This window comes from Halichoeres trimaculatus, unplaced genomic scaffold (genome assembly GCF_033239565.1).
Source record: "Halichoeres trimaculatus isolate MK-OKI-2021-1 unplaced genomic scaffold, fHalTri1.1 fHalTri1_scaffold_3, whole genome shotgun sequence".
Classification (NCBI taxonomy): Eukaryota; Metazoa; Chordata; class Actinopteri; order Labriformes; family Labridae; genus Halichoeres; species Halichoeres trimaculatus.
Genome location: NW_027437181.1, coordinates 31,542,161 through 31,562,442, shown reverse-complemented (window position 1 = coordinate 31,562,442; position 20,282 = coordinate 31,542,161). Strand labels below are relative to the sequence as shown.

Sequence of the window (20,282 nt, the reverse complement as noted above, 5' to 3'; positions counted from 1 at the left end):
CAAAATAACATCCTTATTATCAGATCTTAGAGGGTTTGGAGGTCGTCGTGATTACAGATCTTTTTCTTTTTTTTTTAAGTGGGATACTGGATCCTTTTCCTTGGTAGCTGAAAGTGGGCAGGCTTATTAGCCATTTTTTTTGCATAATTTGTATTAATTGCAGCAAATTTTAAGCGGAGTTAACAAATGAACAGATAAAGAAGTTTACATCTTTTAAACAAATTGACAATCAACTGAGTTACATTTGAAAATCAAAGAGAGGACGTTTTTGATGACATATCCTTCATGGTTTGTCTTTTGATGATGTTTGTTTGATCTTTGCATTTGATTCCTGAATATTAAGTGTGTTTTATATACATTTTTACAAAAATTATTAACACTCATTTGTGTCACTTTTGACAAGCTTTCCATATGAAGATAAGTTTTCAAGAACCAGAAAAGCAGACATAAAAATAACGTTTAAAAAATCCTCTTCTTCCCTGGTGAGGAGGTAGATGAAAAAAACAGGAAACTGCAGCCTCTGGTTAAAAGCTTCAGGTGATTAACTTTTATCACTGCAAACAATGGCACCTGCATTTCCCCTGGTAGAGATTACATTCATACCACAGTGAGAGATGCTGCTTTGGGCTTAGAGAGGCGGAGCTGCAATCCATCAGCTCTGACTGAGGTGTAATTCTGGTCAACATGCATGTAACAGGCGAGCAGGAAGGGACTCATTAGCTGCAGCAAGACCTCCACTGCAGGTAATACATCACTGCAAGGAATGACAAATCTCCTCCCATGTAGGACCTGAGCGTGTGTGTGCACGTGTGTGTGTGTAAAGGCAGGGGGATTAGTTTCACCATAGTTTACGGCTTAACCAGACTTGATTAATTATACTAGGTGCACAAAACCATTAGTTTTGAGTCTTTTCTGTTATTTTCAAGGTGATATCGAAGGAAACTCTGGTGTTAAAAGACACAACTTGAACAAAAGAGGATGGTATGGGTGGTTATTCTTTGTTAAAATAAAAGAAGTGTCTGAAAAAGAAGACTGAGAGGAGCTTCATCATGAATTTAACTAAGTGATCAATAGGAAAAGGAACAGGAAGAATGTAGAGGTCAGGAGAGAAGGCAAAGGTAGTGAAAAGAAAACAAGAGGAAGAGGAAGACAGAGAGAGACAGATGGGGGATCAGGTTAAGAGGACATTTGCTGAGAGGCAGGGGTAATTTAAATCTGTGAATTGATTGCCGTCCTGTGCTAACAGCAGTGAGCTGTGCACTGAAACGGCCGTTACTCTGGGGGGAAGGAGACAGCAGGAGAAGAAGAGACAGAGGGGAAACAGGCTATATGTTCCTTTGACAGGCCAATTAGGCTGCTCTTTCAGGCATGGAGCTGAGTACAGGCCTTTAGTTACACACATGCATACACACATTATCTGCATAAGCCATGACTGGACGCTCCTCTACACACAATTAAAGTGTCTTACATCCACACACGCACCGGCTAAACCCCGGTCGCTTTAATGTTGAAGCTCAGAAGCAAAAATCTGCCCTATAAGTCTTAAAAGCATTGCTCCTCAGACAGCAGAGATACATGTGGTCAGTGTCAGTGTTTCCTACACCGTGTAAAAACTGCAGAGTGGATTATATCTGTGACCTCTGTCAGAGGACTGTCAGAAAGAAAAGAGACACCAGAGTTACAGAGTCAAGTCAGCTGGAGAAAAAACTAACTTGGCATCTTTTTTTTCACTCTGTCTGCCCTCAACTTACTTGATGTTGCTGTTTGTAAATCAGAAGTCAGTCTAAAAATAATTTAGCTGTCAGATATGGAGAGCTCTTTGCATCGCAACATGAGGTGTTATTTCTTTACTGAGACTAAACGCTGGATGACAACTAACTGTAAACAGTGAGCTCATGACCACAAACTGGGAAAACTACCCGCTGTCACAAGTAGGACTTAAAGAGGCTGTGAGGAAGATCTGTTTTAATTTAAGCAAAGAGACTCCCTTTGGCCCTGAGTCTTACGCACACTGTCGCGAAGACATGCCTCTCAACAAGGCACAGCTTTTTAGCAGATACAACGCAACGGGGTACGGCATTTTGTCAACAATTAAGTAGCACTGTTGTTTGGAACATGACAACAAGCAAACTTTGTCACTTTGTACCGTAGTTTAGTAGCTGTCCTGTGCTCTAAGACATGTCCATAATGTGTAATGTTAGTAAATCCTGGTTAGCTACGTCCTGCCAGTCATCTACCAAGCAGAGCTAACGTAACCTCACTCTTCATTTTATTGATAGACTCTCAAGTTTGAACAGATCATTGCAGAATAACTGTTTAGCTTGTGTTTTAGCCTTTACTCTCCTGTTAAGCTCTCTTTTGTTCCTCTGTCCTTTTTCTGTCTGACAGCTTGGCTCCAGTGTCCACCATCACTACAAAATTAATCACAGAAATCACCCACAGCTGCAGTCTGCTACACTGATCATCCAGAGTCCCCGAGTAGAAGTGCATCTTCAATGGACATGTTCATCTCTCTGTGGTTTTTATGCATAATGAAACAACTCGTGGTCCACACAATATGTTTACATTAAATCATCAAACAAGGATAAATCAACTTGATCTCATTATCGTCTCAAAACAAAACACAAGTTCTTCAGAGTTTTTATCATTAGTAAATTATTTTAGCTTATCATCATGCAAATCTTTGTCACGAGTAAATGACTAATTAACAAAGATTTATTTTTACAAATTTTTTTTACAAAGTTAATGCTGCACTGTCGGTGGGAGAATACGTATGTTACCTACCAAGAATAATGCAAAAGTGGACTGGGGCTAATGGCAAAGTAAAATGTTAAAAATGTACCAAACAGAACAAACACTTGCACTGAGATTGGAACTTTTGTCTGACTTTGTTAAAATAAGTCTTCTAATGAATGTGATAGAGCTGACCCTGTCTGTAGTGGTTCATAGCTTCAGTTCCAGTTTTTTAACCAAGAAGTGGAGTTGACCGGCATCCCTCTGTGGCTAAAACGTTAACACCTCAAACAAACCAACATCAAAACTTAAAAATAAAAATGAAACTGTCCTTAACAGGTTCATAAATTGCTGGAACAACCAAACATAGAGCAATGCAAACTGAAACTTCTCTGATGCTGCACTTACAGAAAGTGGTTGGATGTAGAAATTGACAGATTGGAACAAAATAAGTTGATATCAACGCTGCAGGAATTCAGATTTCCTGGCTTTTGTTCTATGTTATAGCTCTGGCTTTAAAACACTGGACCTTTTGTTTTCTCATGCTTATCAGTTTATTTATTTATTTATTTTTAATTCAGCCTTTATTTGAGAACCTCTTGTCTCATATGATTATTAAACTCTGATGAGAAAAATGTCCATTATCCTTTCTCTGTGTTGGAGCCCCAGAGAACAGAGCAACCAGGTTCAAGAGGGTGCGATGAATAACATTTAAGAATAACAAGGGTTTTATGCTATAGTATTACTTCCTTAAAGCTTTTAAATGTGGCAAAAACATCATCAGAAAGGGATTATGGATGAACTTAATATGGTACTTCTTCAAGCAGTGAGTATAAAAATGTATTAGTGGGAGGCAAAGCAGAAGGCTGGCTCAACAGTCACGTCCAGTATAATCACTTTTAGCTCAAACACTTCCTCTAAAGACTTGGCCGAGGCTCAAAGAGATTACATTTTCTTCTGTAGTTATAAAACAATAATGGTCACCCTCCTCAGCACAGTGTGAAGAGGGATTGGACAGTGTTGTACTGGACGCACCGCTGATGGCATCTCTCCCATTACAGAGCATGAAATAGCAGCAAGGACAAGAGTGGTAGTAAAGCAGGTCAAACGTGTGGACAGGTGTCAGAGGGATAGTGTTTCTCTCCCTATAACTTACCTCCCTGCTCATCCAACATGACCAGAGTCCTGATGCCAGCATCTTTACTCTAACAGAAACACAGAAAGAAAGGCAGAGGAGAGGAGAAGGTGGGGAAAAAGAAATAAAGGTGACAGATCAGTGAAGGCAAACAGAGCAAGAACAGAGCTATCAGAATAAATCAGGTTATAAATCAAGACCTAACAAACTTTTGCTTCGTGTTAATGTTGGAGACTTGTGGACAAAGTCATGCCTGGGTGTGAGTGGTGTTATATGGCAGTATTATATTATATTCTGCTTATTTTGTATCTCAAATTCATCCCTGACAGTACATCTTTGCTGAGGTTAGTGGAAAAAAATGCCTTTTAGTAGCAGGCTGTACATAAGTATGGCAGCAGATATTAAACCTTGTCGTGGTTTGTCTTTTTTGATTTTGTAGGTGACTTAGAGGCTTCAGTACTGCTTTACAAACTTGTGACAGAAGTTTAAGGATCATTTCTTTTGATAAAAAGTATTTTCTTGCCAAAGGTTTTTCAGAAATGTAACACCTTTAGATACTCTCCTCTCTGCACTTTGTATGAAGGTAGAGTCTGTTTGTAAAATTTTGCGTTAAGAAGGCATGGGAATGGAAAACAGAGGGATCAGATTGATTTGCTTTGTCCAAAGCGGGCAGAATCCAACTCCAAGTTTTTTCCAAGCAGTCAGCTGCAGAGGTTTTGTCACTTTATCATGTCAAACAGGTGGTGATACTTTATTTTTCACATTGAGTTAATTTTCAACACTTGTTTTGGATATATTAAAGTGAAAAGAAAACAACTCATACTTATGGGAAATAAAAAGTGGTCTCCTGGGTGAAGCTCCCATTCAACACCCCAAACTGGACTTTAGACTTTATTTTCCCATTAATTAAAGCACCCATGCAACTGACTGATTTTTTATGGCTTTTCCTTTCTTTTTTTCTGCTCATCAGCACATCCATAATAATAATAATAATAATAATAATAATAATAATAATAATAATAATAATAATAATAATTATTATTATTATTATTATTATTATTATTATTATTATTATTATTATTATTAATTATATAATAATAATAATAATAATAATAATAATAATAATAATAATATAATAATAATAATAATTATTATTATTATTATTATAAGGAGCAATGTACAGAGAAGTACAAAAAATCCTATTCACATTGATTAAAATGAAATAAAAAATAAAAAATTAAAATATCAAAATAGTGCACTGAAAGGGTGGGAAGAACTGTACAATAGAAAGTCTATAAACTCTCATCCAAGTTTCACATTTTGCTTTGGCTGCCATTTGGTTCCTGCAAATATTGAGCAGCAGTATCTTCATACCATGTTTTTCCTTCCCAAGACCCAATCCCTCCAGTAAAAAGAGGAAACTTCACACAGTGAAGGAAAACTCTGACCTTTATGGCAAGCTGGCTTAAAAAAAATAAAATAAATAAAAGCGAACCAAATAATTTGAAATGAATGAATAAAAAACTAGAGGGAAGGTACAACCCCCTTTTCTTAACATGTATTGAGTCAAAACCAAAATGTGACAGCCTCAAATTTCGAGGGAAGTAAATCCTAGTGTATTCATGTTTGTGGCACAGATTATTCTGAAAACTGGTCCATCAAATAACATGCTGACTGGGCTTATATCAGACATTTGATGGCACAGCTCCTGTGATGCTACATTCAGATTTGGCTTTCAGAGCCAGCTCTCACTCCAACACAATCACAAATATAAAAAACATTAACAGACCTATGTGCTTGTACTTCTCTGAACGTGCATACGCCAGGCTCCACCACATAATATCACGCTTCAATAAACACACAGTGAGGACTTTATTAACCAGTGTGCACATGGTAAAAACAACAGCTCTGTGCTCCTCAGAAGCCCGAGGCTTCCTGTGACGGATATTAAAGAGTAAAGGCCGTTCAGTGCATGCGTCAGATGCTTTGGATCAAAGTGTGCTCTGACCTTCTTGGAGCAGTGATAGATAGTGAGCGGTGCTGGAGGCCAGTTAGACACAGTACTGATATTAATATCAATCAAACTGACTGCAAAAGAGATCAGACCGCGGTCATGGATCCGAATCAGTGAGGAGTGAAACTGTTAATCATCAGAGAGTGTGTGGAAAGTTTCTGTGGCTGAAATCAAATTAGAAATAAATGAGTTTATTAAGAGGAGCCACATGGAAAAATATGTATAAATACATTCAATTAAATCATAATCTAGTAATGATGGTGTTTAAAAGTGGAGCTGTGGAGTAAATAACATTCAATCTGTAATGTTTGCAAAAGTCTCAATTTATCTCAATGATCAAAATCTATGACAGGGTAAAAATAACAAATATTTTACACCACTGTGAGGCAATTTGATAAGTGCTTGCTACATTTAAAATGAAATAGATTTTTGGATTAACTTTCTATTCAGGATGGGCGTTTTGCAAACAAAGATGTTTAAAATAAGAAAAACAGATCAGACAATTTTGTATAAATGTCAGGACAAACTACCCTGGCAGTATAATCCCTGATGTGTGGAATAACTGACTCAGATGGTCTCAACAGCAGAGCATACATCTGACTGAAGCCAAAAGACGTAGAGCCCCCCCTTTTGACTGTCTGCAGTAAACCCTGCATCTATCATGTTAACAGATGGGACACACAACAACGATTAAAAAATGTCTTTAAATTTCCTTAAACATTTTTGATGTTATTGTGTTAAATTGGTTATTTGATTAAGTTGGGGATGTGTCATTAAGAATAACAGCTGTTTTCACAGTTGAGACTCCTGTAGTGTTCTGTACTGGATTTAAGGAGTAGAGCAGCAGTGAGAGAAAAATGTTAAAAGACGCTAGTGCAAGAGTCACTGAGCTTTCCACAGCCAAAGGTCCCTGCTAGGTGGAAAGTCTTTTGAGGGCACCGTGTCCTTTCTATGTATAGTCAGTGGGTGACTCTGAGGCAAAAACATAAGCTTCTATTACAATCCAAATCAGTAAACAACCTGTAACGACAGAGGTGTCAACCAAAGTGAAGAAGATGGACGTGATACCAAAACAGAACATCTTTCTCTACCATCAATGGAAATGTTGAGTTTAATGTGGTTTACAATGGAAAAGCAAGCTAATGTTAGTCCTTATGGTAAATGGAAATAATCAGTTTAACATAGATAAAGCCTGTTAGCTGACAAGAATAAATCAATGAAACGGGAGTGCTACCAAATATAGACTTTTTGGATCATTTTCTCAATGGATCAACTTATTTAGTCGGTAGTCTGTGTGGGGTATTTCCTTGTGACAAGTGTTTATAATTGATATGAACCCCTTTGGGGAAAAAACCTGACCCTTTCCACACTTTGTATCAATGTACTGCTCACACTGTCAGGGCCCAAATCTGCTTTAAAGAGGCTATGAGAAATATCTGTTTCAATTGGACTGCCTTGCTACTTTCTGGCCTGGAAATTTATGCACACTGTTGTAATTTACTTTTAGTGAGTTGTGTGTTTGTATTAGAATTAAATTGAGATCGGATCCAAACAACTGTCTTTGTTCAAGAAAACTTTTTACTGAATACAACGTGCCGAGGTAAGGAATTTACTGATATGGTTTGAAACGTGACATCAAGCAAACATTGTAGTAGCTGGCTATATGTTAGCGCTATCATCAGCCCTGTTCTCTGACTGTAAGCTAACGTGACAGCAACTAAAAACTGTCAGTTTGTAAGTAGTTTAGTAGCGGTCTATATTTAGCCCAGCTGGCAGCCTGGTGCTCTAAGACATGTCTGTAATGTGTAACATTAGTAAATACTGGTTAGCTATGTCCTGCCAGTCATCTACCAAGCAGAGCTAACGTAACCTCACTCTTCATTTTATTGATCGACTCTCAAGTTTGAACAGACCACTGCAGAATAACTGCTGACTGTGGCTTTGAATGGACATTATCACAAACAGCTTGGCTCCTGTGTTAGCCTTTAGCGCAGGCTATTTGGCTTTTTAATGTTCTTCTGTCCTTCTTCTGTCTGACAGTTAGGCTCCTGTGTCCACCATCACTACAAAATTAATCACAGAAATTGTTTTCAGCAGAGGAAAACACAGAGCTCTGTGTTTCAATCTCTTCTCACTTCTAAACTTCGTCAGACGACGTGGTGTTGCCATAGAGACCCAGACATGCCGTAAGTTAATCCAGTCCTGCTCGGCCCGATGGAGAAGCTAAGAAGTAGCATTTTGAAATAACCTGTAACCAGCTATATTGGCGCTGATAATCTCATTTTAAAGTGTGGATTACAATCAGGCATATATCTAGAGGGGAGACTTTTTCAAGATCACTTTCAAACTCCTCACAGCTCCTTTAACCACTCACTTTTGCCCTTTATTTAGATGATTTTACCTCAAATCACACTTTTATGTACCCTATTGTTCATACCTTTTCTATTTTGAATATCTGTTATTTAGGCTTGTTTACCTCATATCAAAGGTATGTGAGTGCAGTCATAGCTTCTGAACCACAGGACAGGATATCTGACCACGCCAGCTGGCACACTCTAACATGATGACCACACATTTCTGTGTATGGCCGGTTAAACACGGGCACATAGACAGAGGCACACTCCCTATCTCTCTGTCACACACACACACACACACACACACACACACACACACACACACACACACACACACACACACACACACACACACACACACACACAAACACACACACACACACACACACACACACACACACACACACACATGCACACACACACACTGGCAGTCTATCAGCTCGTTTTCACACTTTCATCTAATACAGTGAGTCACAGTCTCTGTCTGCGACCTTAAGATGTTTCAGCAGCTCCTCCCAAAATAAATTTGAGCTCAGGAAACGAGCATGAGAGGGGATGACAACTTATCAAGAGATTAATAGAGATAAATATTTTAAACTCTCCTTTGTCTTCTCTGCTTCTTTTCCATTTTTAGAGGCAGAGCTAGTGTTTTTGCAATAATTAGTGGAAAAGTCATTTTAAGCCAGCTCAGTTGACTGTGAAGGTCTTTATTTCTGCAGCTCAAATGATGTCCTAAAGGACAAAGGTGGTGTCTTCACAGTTGACATCAATTTAAGACAGTCATTGTCAGATTTCCTTGCACAAATGATGTCAAGAAGATGGTATAAGCAGGACATCAGGGTGGAACGTGAAGTAACAAACGAGGGAAATAGATTGAATAAAACAGAGTAAGAAAGGCAGCAAAGTCAATGAAAGATAGTAAGTGTTGTGTCGACTTTAAGAGTCGTCCTCTGAGCCAAGTATTGATTTCTCATGCAGACATCCACTCTGCTGTCTCCTGGAATCTATTCTAATCCAGTCAGTGTGGAGACAGAGATGGAGGATCTAACAGCTGTTCTACCTCATGTGTTTCTCATGAACACAAACCTACTGCAGACAGAGCCTGTGGTGTTAAATATGAGACCATTGATTCAAGGTAATGATGGTTCATGGTTGATTACGGTGAACACGTTATTTTAAATTACTCTGTCTTTAGAAAACATTTACAAGCCTCATCAGCATTTCAGAGTCACCCACACAGTGTCAGAGACACAACCAGACTTTTATGTTCAACCAGGACTCTGACTTATGAAGGGGTGATATGAGTGAGTTTGCACGTTGAATAACATTCATTTAACCTCCATGTCCCTTATATCTCCACAGAACACTGTGTGGGATGTAAATCAATACCATTTATTTTTCAAAAATGCAAACGCTGATTTCACCTGCAAAATTATGTAGTTAATTATATAGCTAAATTCTTTATTTGCTCACACTGTACAGGGGATTAAGTTTTTCACGTGCCTCATCCAAGCTAGAACAAAGCTAGGTTGAGTTCAGTATTTCCAGTATGCCCCCATGTCAATGATGCGCTTCAAAACTCTGTATCAAAAACAAATGGGTGACATCATATAGACTATAGTACAGAGTCTATGGTCGTGGTCACAGTGGTGGTTTCACTGATTTCACTTCTAATCTCAGCCATTTGCCAGATTTCTTTCCGGCTCTTCCTGTCTCTCTTCTTCTGTCCAACAGATCAACGCAAAAAATTCTGAAAATATAACTTTAAAAAGGAAACATGTTCATGATCAAAACAACAAATGTAAGAAAACATGCCACACTGAACTGCAATAATGGCCACTTACAGCCTGATGTAGCAGACTCCTGACTGATGATTTTTACACAATTCCTGTCTTTGACAACAAGAAAAGATAATCACACCACAAGATGAAAAAGGCATGATTGTTTTCGGCTTAAAGGCAGTTGACAAGATACAAACAACTCTTATTTCACTAAATATTGTGAAAATATATTATGTACGTATCAAAAATGACTTCCTGGTCTATCTCAGATACACTTATCAAAACATTTTTATTTTCAGGATTTTTATAAGGCTGAGCTTTTTCGTCGCATCGTGGTAAACCAAACAGTTCAAGGAATTCACCCAAGTAAACAGCAAATTCATGTTTTTCGACTTTGGGTTTTGAGTGATCTAAAAAAGCCAAATAACATAGTTTGTGTTTCCAGCTACTGTGTGAATAACTCTGTGACCTGTTTTTGTTCCACATTTCCAAACGAAGCCAAAATGCCTTTGTTTCATTTGTTTGTTCATACCTTATGGTAATCTAAACACAACAAACAAAGAAGCATCTTAGAGCTGTATCACATCAAAAAGTGTTGGTCTTTGGTTTGAAATGTTGCTGTAACAACTAAATGTCATCATAAAACATCATTCAGTCTCAATTTTTTTTTCAGTTAAAAAACGTTTTTGTTTTATCTTTTTTTAGAGGGAAATAAGATGTGAATACTTCAGCCGTGACTTGAATTATTAGCTAATGTCAGTATTTCTCTCAACCAGGTAGCACTTCATTGGTTGTCTGTTGTATCATTGCCTCTATCACATCCATGAGTGTAACACGTTCTTTGATTTTAGACCTCAAACTGCTCCTCAGTCAGATCCTGTTTCTCTGCTGCACATGGTGAGTGGATCTGAACATCATGTCCTTCCTCTCTTCACACTCTCCTCCTCATCACTTTTATATTCATCTCTCTCAGCTCCTCGGCTTCTTTAATCAGGTTTTACTCTGAGACACCGCCCAGTTTCTCATTTCTGGTTTCCACAGGTCTGGTGTGAAGATAACAGTTTTCATATGAGCTTCAGTATCACTGGATCTTTCTCTGTAAGAGCTTTTCAGAGCAGAGGCATCAAAGGTGTTGCACCCATAGTCTGTGATTTCCAATCAGGGACTTCATCACAGCACGTCTCTGCATAGCTGACACGTTTAGGAGACTGCAAATAAACAGCCACCTGCTACTTTACAACTCAATAAGAATCAAAGTGAAAGTTCAAAGACATTTTCGAGGAGAAAAGCCTTTAAATACAATTTGATGTATTGATGTAACAAAACGACTTAACAAGAATGATATGGGTCTTGGATTTTGACTTCTTTAGACACAGTTTTAACAGCAACTCTTCAATATCATTCTGTAAAGATGTGACAACAGATTAAAAAAATGCAATGTGACAATTTCTGTTTGAGTAAATATATTTTAATGATGTCGTTTTTTTTAGATAAGTATTTGAGTTAATATACACAATCTAAGTCCAACTTCTATCATCCCTTAGAGTACTGTTCTACACTATTATTTAAAGGACTTGACAAAGAGTTGGGATTGTTCCCATCTTCTACTGTTAAAGGTGTGTCTTTGGATTACTGATGTGCCAAGTAAAAAAAAAATCAGCATAAGCATTACTACAAGTTTTCTGGCCATGTTATAATAAAACAACAAGAACAATAAAATTCTTCTAATAAGTTGTCAAAGTTTACAAAATAATGGTCAAAAACTGACTGATAAAATATTTTTTATGAAAGAAGTTTGAAATTTTAAGGGATTGACAGGGGATCACTGGTTCCTGCTTCGTGTCCCGTAGGTTCATCAATGTGGCACAGTTTTACTTCAGACACCTTTCTTGACACAAACCTCCCCATTTACCCAGGTCTAGCACTAATGAGAACTCCAGCTTGTGACCTGTTAATGGCTTGGTATCACCATTGAATAACAGCCGGTGTCAACAGTGTCTTGCTTAAGGACACTTCATCATGTTACTGCAGAGGATGGGAGGCTGGGATTGACCTCCAGACCTCCTGGTTGAGAAACAACAACTTTACTAGTAAGCCATGTTGGGTTTCATGATTAACTGTAATTCTGATCAATTTTCAACTTAACTCATAAATGACCACCTTTTTTGTCTCACACACTACAAACAAAATAGTGACAAGGTTAGTGGAAAACTGTTGAAATTGGAAAATTTTTGATGCATTTTTGAAGGTGGTCAGTAGCCACGAAGTGTATGATGAACAGTGAGCTTGATAAAGGAGGAGTGACGCGTTAACCTGTCAGCTTCTTGATTTAAAAAAACTCATAAGCTAAAATGAAAAGCAGCATGAAGACATTATAGCTCCCCACCCTGAGTGTGCCTCCAGGGAAAATGTCTACCATCTGACAGGATTTATCGTCATCTTATCAGAGGAAAACTCTGCCACTGCTTTCCTCCAAAACTTTCTCAGCGTAAACCCTCTTTCAAATGTCATTGAGGAATACTGCGACTGTGTGTGAGCAGCAGCAGTAAAAGGATCCTATCTGATGTGCACAGTCCTAAACACACAGGTATCAGTTCACAGATCTTAGATTGGTCACAAGGTGAAAGTGTTTCCTGCTCTGACTGCTCTGCAATTATTCAATTAGCGTAAGTACATGGTAAGCCCTTGTAAAAGAGAGGTCGTGCAGGGTTAGCACGTGCTTACACTTTACAAGACAGATAGACGGACAGACAGGTGTACTGTGAGTTTAGGGTCAGACTCACTTTCATCACCAAGAAGTATACAAAAAAAAAAAAAAGACTTTTCTTTATGTTTCACAATCTGTATCATATAGCTCTACGGAGCCCCAGAGGGGACATGGAAAAAAAAAAAAGATATTCTCGAGACCTCACAAAACTTTTCTCTGGATCTTGCAAAACTTTTGTGAAATCTCGCAAATCTTGTCATAGGGGTCAAAGGTCAGTGTATTACTTCCGTGTCAATGCACTCTAAAAAATGGAACAGGAAGTTGCTGAAGAATTCAACCATAACCGCCAGGTTGGAGTAAGATCTGCGACGGGATAGTCCCCTTGCTTTAAGTGCTGTTTTCAAAAGTCTTTTGCTTATATGGCAACCATGCCTACATCCAAGAATCAATTTGATATCTTTACATTTGAGGCTAATCTCAAATTAAAATTCAATGAATCTCTCCGATCGGTGTGCACTGTTTTGTTTGAGTTGATCTGGCAGTACATACACTGACCAATCACAACTGAGATAACATTTGCAAGATCTCGCAAAAGATCTCAAGTAAATCTTTATTTATTTATTTTTCCTCAATTTCCCCTCAGGGGCTCTGCACAGATCAATAAATCCTGATAAGAAAATAAAATCAATGGTTCGTTTTGACCCCTGTCAGAAAAGTAAAACCTCCAGTCACTTCAGGGGTTATAAGGGAAAGGTTATTCAGTCTATAAACTCATATAAACATAGAGATCGTTATATAACATCTGTATTATACAAAGAGGCATGTTGAGCCTCATCTATAATCCATGCAGCTTTATTGCTCCAGTCTATATCAAGCCTGTTCCTCATGAGAGATGCTAAGTGAGAGGAATAAAGAGCATGTTGTCAGACAGAGATGAGAAAGAAGCTAAAACATGACACACTGGCTGTTTGTCTTTGACTTGTTTCAGCTCCAGATCTATACCATCAGGGAGCGTCACAGAGAGACACACAGTGTGCTAACAAACTGCAGGGCATTTTCAAATCACAGACTAACAGCTGAATTGAACAAATGGCATTCCCCTGGCATTATCTTCAAATGTCAGATATGCTGCCTCTGTCACTGAGAGGCTTGTTCATGGAGCAGATCAGTGTTCAGGTCAGCCGCAGGTCTCGCTCTGTCTCTAGTGGCTCTGTCTCATTAGGACACAGTGGCTGGTCTCAGGGGTTTGGCAGCGAATCGTTTCTGAAGCCTTGTTTTCACAAGAACGACTCCATTAAAAAAAGTCTGACCTCTGTGGTTAAAAAAAATCTCTGTTCACATGACAACATAAAAATGAACGAACATAATATAAAAATGCTGGATTATGTTAGCAGCGCTGAAACACCACCAAGAACCACAATGCACCTGGGCATACCTCAGCAGAGTAGTGACCAACAAAGAAGAGGAGGATGGAGAACAGACTCTGAAAAGGTAAATTTTGTCTGGAAAGAGTCCAACAGTACAACCTTTACAAGAACTCATTTTGGGAGTTACCTAAACACAGTTTCCAAGTAAATAAGGCTGAAACACAACAGCTTTTATTTTTTATCTTATCTAAAAAGGCCCTGAAGGTAAGAGCTGGAGCCAGATGCTCAAAGTAAGAACTTTACACCAATAAAAGCAGGAAGATCAGCTTTGAAATGCTAACTTAAACTTAAAGCTTCCTTAAACTTGATCAAGCCAACACAAACTCATCATCACGTCTTTGACAGTACGAGCAATATGATGGCCAACCACAGCTCTCTGAAAACATCTCACCCACATCACTGAATATTAAATCCATCACAGGTTCATGATAAAACTATGTCAGCAGCTAAAATAACATAAACAATAAACACAAACTGAACCATGGGACCGTAGACTGTATAATGTCTGAGCCCAGCGTTGATCAGATTGGTCATACTGGAAAAGCTGAACTCAATCTAGATTCTTTCTAGTTGGGATGAGGTGAAGAGGGTCTTCTGCCTCTTCACAGGCAGCTACATGTGCGAAGCCCAGAAGTATAATGGCTTCAGATAAAAGAAAAGGCTATACCCCCCATCCCCCTTGCTGGACTGTAAAAATGTTAATTCCAGCTTCTGTGGCTTGGTGTGTACGTGGTTTATGCAGACAGCACTTCCACTTCAGTTCATATTTTTAGAATAGAGGTTTCTGCTTGGTTTAAGCACATGTTCATTACCATGGCTAGCATAATATCCTGTATAACGCTTTATCCACTGAGTTTTTGGTGTCATAATTTCTATATTCTGCACTTTTTATTCTTTTTTTCCCCCAACCTTGAATGTTCATGGAGTCAACATGTTTTATTTTGTTTCAGTATTAATTCTAAGTAGATTGAACTAACTAACACTTTGTTTTGGCTTCATTTACTCTCTCTTCTTCTTTTTTTTTTTTTTTTATAAAGTTGTGTTTCAGGCATTTTCCCTAAGGACAGCTGAAGAGAGGAAATGTTGGAAGTAGAGAAGAAAAAGACATGCAGCAAACAGTTGAGGTTGGGATTTTAAGCAACCACTGCAAAGAAGAATATTGCTGCATTTAATTTACATTGTGAGTGGGAATGAAATCATCATCAGAGTTAAAAGCGTTTGCCAAGTCGGAAAAACTTGCCATAACAGCAATATTTCTGTACACAAACATAGAGTAATACTATGTATACGGCCGATAATGCGACAAACACTAGCCAGAAATGCTATTAACGGAACATAACAGGAGCTTAATTACTGTTTACACCAGGGGCAGCCATCTTTGATTGTAAATTCAGGGATGGTGTGAATCTGCCGACTTCCCATTAGGAAATTCAGGAGGTGTTCCAGTTGAAATTTCCCACTCTGAACTTGTAAATTCTGACTTCTGAGGTCAAATGGAACACACCATAATAATCTGAGTATATGGGGCACTTAGCCCTTCATGACCTTGCACACCAAGAATGCCACAGCATATCTTTATCCTTTACATGTTTTAGAGTCACTTTTTGCATCAGTACAACCCTTATATCCCGGCATCAGTAAAATGTACAGGCTTGTGTCCAGACTAACTAAATCATTTGCTAACAAGTGCAATAAACCATAAAACAATGAAAATTTGACATGTTTTTCTAAATACAGACATTTCATAGCTGTATCCCTCAGAAATGTAAATGTAAAACACATGATGAGGTGTTCATTTAAATGCAAAAAAAGAATGATTGATCTATTTTTTTTATTTCAAATCTACCACCAATCGAAACGTAATATGCTAATTGTACGCCGGGCTCTTTAGGGTTAAACTGTCGGCTGACAGCTGATTTTACACTTTCTATCATTACAGAATGACACAGGAGCTTATTGTTGTTGTACACTCTCTGAAGGCTGAATCAAGGTCACCCCACATTTTAATCAGTAAGACACAACAAAGAGCAGCTCATCATCTGCCCCAGCCTCACCCCTGTCACTGCCTTTGAAACCAGCTCAGCAGTTCTATCCTTTGCCATGTAAAAGGGGCTGAAGCCACAGTCACTAACTTACTAACTACAAACTTTTTGACAGTTCCTTTAGTTTCTGTTACCTAAAGGTCGGAGAACAGTTTGGTTTGGATGAAGCACAATCAATTCATGATTCAAGCTGAAGTGACCTCTCCTCAATAGAGTTCAGGCTGAAGATGGAAACAGACAGCTCAACAAAGCAAGTGCTAGCTTAAATCATGAATGACCTGATAAACCTGAATGAAACTCCTTCACCTGGAATTTAACCCATGCAAACGTGGAGGAACTCTACATTCATCTCAGCTCTCTGACGTCAAGGTGGGCTCCATTTTTATTATCAGGTATAAGACCAGAGATGGTAAATGTCTCTAAAACGTGTTTGTTCTCTGTCCCTCTCTGCTGCCTCTCATCATGTGATGTGTGTGTCATGATTGGACTCACCTCCTCGACCAGAGCCAGCATACGCCGAGTGCTCTCCAAAGACTGCAGAGAGGAAAAGAGAGGAGCAGTAATTACCTGAGGGTCCTTAAGAAAAGGGACAACAACATGCAGCACATGGCCTGTAACAGCATCTACTGAGTAATGAAAGTACATCAGTGTTGGAAAGAGTGTTCTGTACATTTAAAAGGTTAAATAAAATAGCAGACCTCTAATATGTCAGAGATTTCTGGACGTCACATAATTAGCCTTCATTCTTCTTCTTCTCCCCTCTGATCCCAGGATTAATTATCTAATTCTATCTTTTGATTGCTAACTTTCTCTCCTAGGCAGGATCCCTCTGAGACCGTTGCTTAAACCAAACCCTCTTTTTTAATTCATTTCACCCTCTACCCTCTCTTATCTCCTCATCTCCTGTGTCTCCTCTCCCCCCTGTTGCTCCTTCCATCCCTCCATCCATCCTTCCTTGCTTTCCTGATTTTGCCCTCCCCTCTCTCATCATGTCCATGGAGCCTCTTGGCCTTGCATTATCTGCTCATGAATGTTTAATGAGGCCATTTGAGCTGCTCCATTATTCTGCAGCACAGAATTATCTGCTCTTCCTGAGCTCTCCTCCTCTTATTAAAAAGGGTGAAGTTCTCCCTTTCCTTAAAAAACAGTACTGATGGAAGAGACTTAGAGAACAAGTTACAAAAACAAGTCAGGGTCATGTTAAAGACTCTCTACCACAAAAGCACATTTTTCGCCCCCATTGAAAATGTATTTTTCATTTAATTTTTATTTTTTGAATATCATTTATTTTTTAAAGCAATTTAGGTCTTCAATGCAGCTCAAATTAAGTCTAAACTGACTTAATTTTTTTTTTTTTTTTTTTACTAGAAATAGGAACACTTAGATTTCAATTTTTGCAGTATAACTGCCAACTGAGGCAGGGTGAGTTGCATTTCATTTTTACAAAAACCCGTGACAAAAATGAAGCTGATGGAGCTAAATGTTTCGAGCTGAATTGCGATTTAAATTGTTTCATCTCGTAAAAATCTTGCAACTTGGATTAAATACAACTCTCTGGATAAAAAATAGCAACAAGAACCATGCTACAAGTTGCTTAGGAAACATGAATAATAATATCAGGCTGTATTTTTTTCAATGCACAACTGGTTGGATCTGTCTGGATGTAAATTTATCTCAATACTTTTTTAACCCTCTTTCCACACTAACAAACCTGTGCAGTACCTGGCATTAACTTACTGTAATGTGTTATCATTTTAGAGATAAACACTAAATAACATGTATATCTGTGTGTGATGGAAGCCTAAGCATGTTTATCCAATGTTTGTGCTACTGTACCTCATCAGCTATCTGGTCGGCGCGTGTCTGCAGGTCGGCCAGCTCATTGCGCATGTCTGATTCATCGGCCATGATGAGAGTTGAACGTTGACCTCAAGCAAGAAGAACTGGAAGGACAAAATGACAGTGACAGAGAGAAAGAGGTTAGCATGAACATACATAAGGTAAATAAAGCACATGTTAATAGGCGTCCTTGTAGTTTGCATCCTGCTGCCTTTTTTTTCAGAGCACATAACCAAGCGTGAGAAAAACATGTGGAAGATTTGTAGCATGAGCCCACTGTATACAGTATTTACACCAGCATTGGATTTTAGTAGTCAGGAATATTGTTTCAGAAGACTTAAAGGTAGCTCTAATGGAGGGAAAAAATCCCAACTCCAAATGAGTTTTATTATTTCCAGTGAAGAAAAACTCATGAGCAGCTTGATGTATAGTACAGGGCTGAAATTCCAGGGTAAAAAAACAACAACAAAATATTACTTGCAAGAAAATAAATGACAAGAAAAAGGTGAAACAACAAAAAAATATAAATGTTTAGGAAATGAGATACACTGACTCTGTGGCCCTTTGCAGCTCAGCACCCTCAAACTGAACACACTCTAACTAGAACAGCAAGCTCTGAAAAAACTGTGTTATCAATATTTCAACTCTTAATATCGATTTTTTAATTTTAAATATTCATATTTTAGGTGAGTTGGAAGTACAATACGTCTCCCGCACCTCCACTGAGGTAGATGGGGTTGAAGAGCTACTCCGATGTATGTTGCCCATATACTGTGTAATAAATATAATCTGAAAGTCTATCAAAATAATTTATTCCTTAACTTGATGATGGGGGTTTTGATGTTGTAAACATCAATATTTTCTTTCTATTCTTGGATCAGTTAGTTTAAAATCATTTTAAGTTTAATTTTCACAGACTGATAAAATAATAATCGAAGTCATGTTTTGTGCAGATTTTTTATAAGTAACATTGGTTACACCAAGTGACATTTATCAGTTTCACCAACTGACCACGTCTTTCAACCAGTAGTTTTTTGCAACATTAGTTTAATGTCACAGTAGTTTATGTGACAAACTTGATGCACTATGTTTTCAAGCTAAGTGTATGTATGTATGTAACACTGGATCTGACTTTCTGTATTTTAACCACAATAAAACATAAAAGCAGTTTTCACTCAAATAATTAACTTTATAGAATATTGCAATATATCACAGTATTGTGATATTGTTAATATTATTGTATCATGACCCAAGTATTGTGATAGGTGTCACATGCTGAGGTTTTTGCCAAAACTCACCCCCAGAGTAGTATTACTGGTATGTGTAGAATGAGTATTATGAGTAGTGAAAGTAGAATTTGTTGTGTGCATTGGATGTGTCTGCATCATGAGTATGAGTAGTATGCAAAGAATGTGTAGTATGGGTAGTATACATTGTATCTGAAGTGTGCGTAATATGAGCTGGAGGAGTAGTACACATAATATGAGAAGAATGAGAAAAGTACGAGTCGTATAAATAGTATGGGTGGTATGACAAAAATGTTTATTTAGAGTAGTTTGAGTAATATGTTTAGATAAGTAGTATTAATAGTATGTACAGCGAATGTAGTATGAGTTTGTGTTGTACGTCGCTTTGGGCAAAAGTTTCTGCTAAATAAAGTTGTAGAATTGTAGAATTGCAAAGTGGTACGTGTTGAACGAGTAGTATAAGTAGTTTGAGTAGTAAGCCAATGATAGGCTTCTGGCTCACAAAAACATTGACAAGAATGTCTCCTGCCTTCCAGGGGGTCCCTCTTCCAGGTCTACACTCCCTCTGGCCCACTACTCTCTGCTTGTGAAAGACGCCTGGTGCTCCCAGCCCAGCGCAGCTCCAAATCACTAGCCAGACTCTTCTCCTTTGTTGTGCCCAAAAACCGGAATGAGTTACCTAACTCTGTACGATCTACAGAGTCCCTTTCTACTTTTAAGAGATGTCTGAAAACTCATCTGTTTAGGGAACACTTAGGCACTTAGTCTGACCCTTCTCCTCTTTGTCCTCAGGGGTAGAATGAGACAGAAGGTCTCAGACCAGCTCTTAGTGGATTTTCAGCACTAATTACTAAACGTTGTTGAAGGTTGAAGTATACTGTTGCAGCAATTGATTGTGGTTAGTTGACAAATTTATTCTACGTTATTTAAGAAAAAAAAAATCCGACACTTAATGGCAGCAGCTGCAGCCAAATGGCTCGTAGCACTTTGTTGCACTAGCAAG

General features: G+C 38.3%; 1 protein-coding gene across 1 annotated transcript in view; it reads right to left on the bottom strand.

Annotated features, from left to right (window-relative positions):
• Nucleotides 1-20,282, bottom strand: part of LOC141787582 (synaptosomal-associated protein 25-A-like) — a 56,232-nt gene that overhangs the window by 13,716 nt on the left and 22,234 nt on the right. The window contains exons 2-4 of the mRNA XM_074666088.1: nucleotides 18,030-18,136; nucleotides 16,686-16,727; nucleotides 3,890-3,938 (exon numbers count right to left, since the gene is read on the bottom strand). Of these exons, the coding sequence (XP_074522189.1) occupies nucleotides 3,890-3,938; nucleotides 16,686-16,727; nucleotides 18,030-18,101 (163 nt within the window). The 5' untranslated portion in view covers nucleotides 18,102-18,136. The remainder of the gene's footprint in view (nucleotides 1-3,889; nucleotides 3,939-16,685; nucleotides 16,728-18,029; nucleotides 18,137-20,282) is intronic.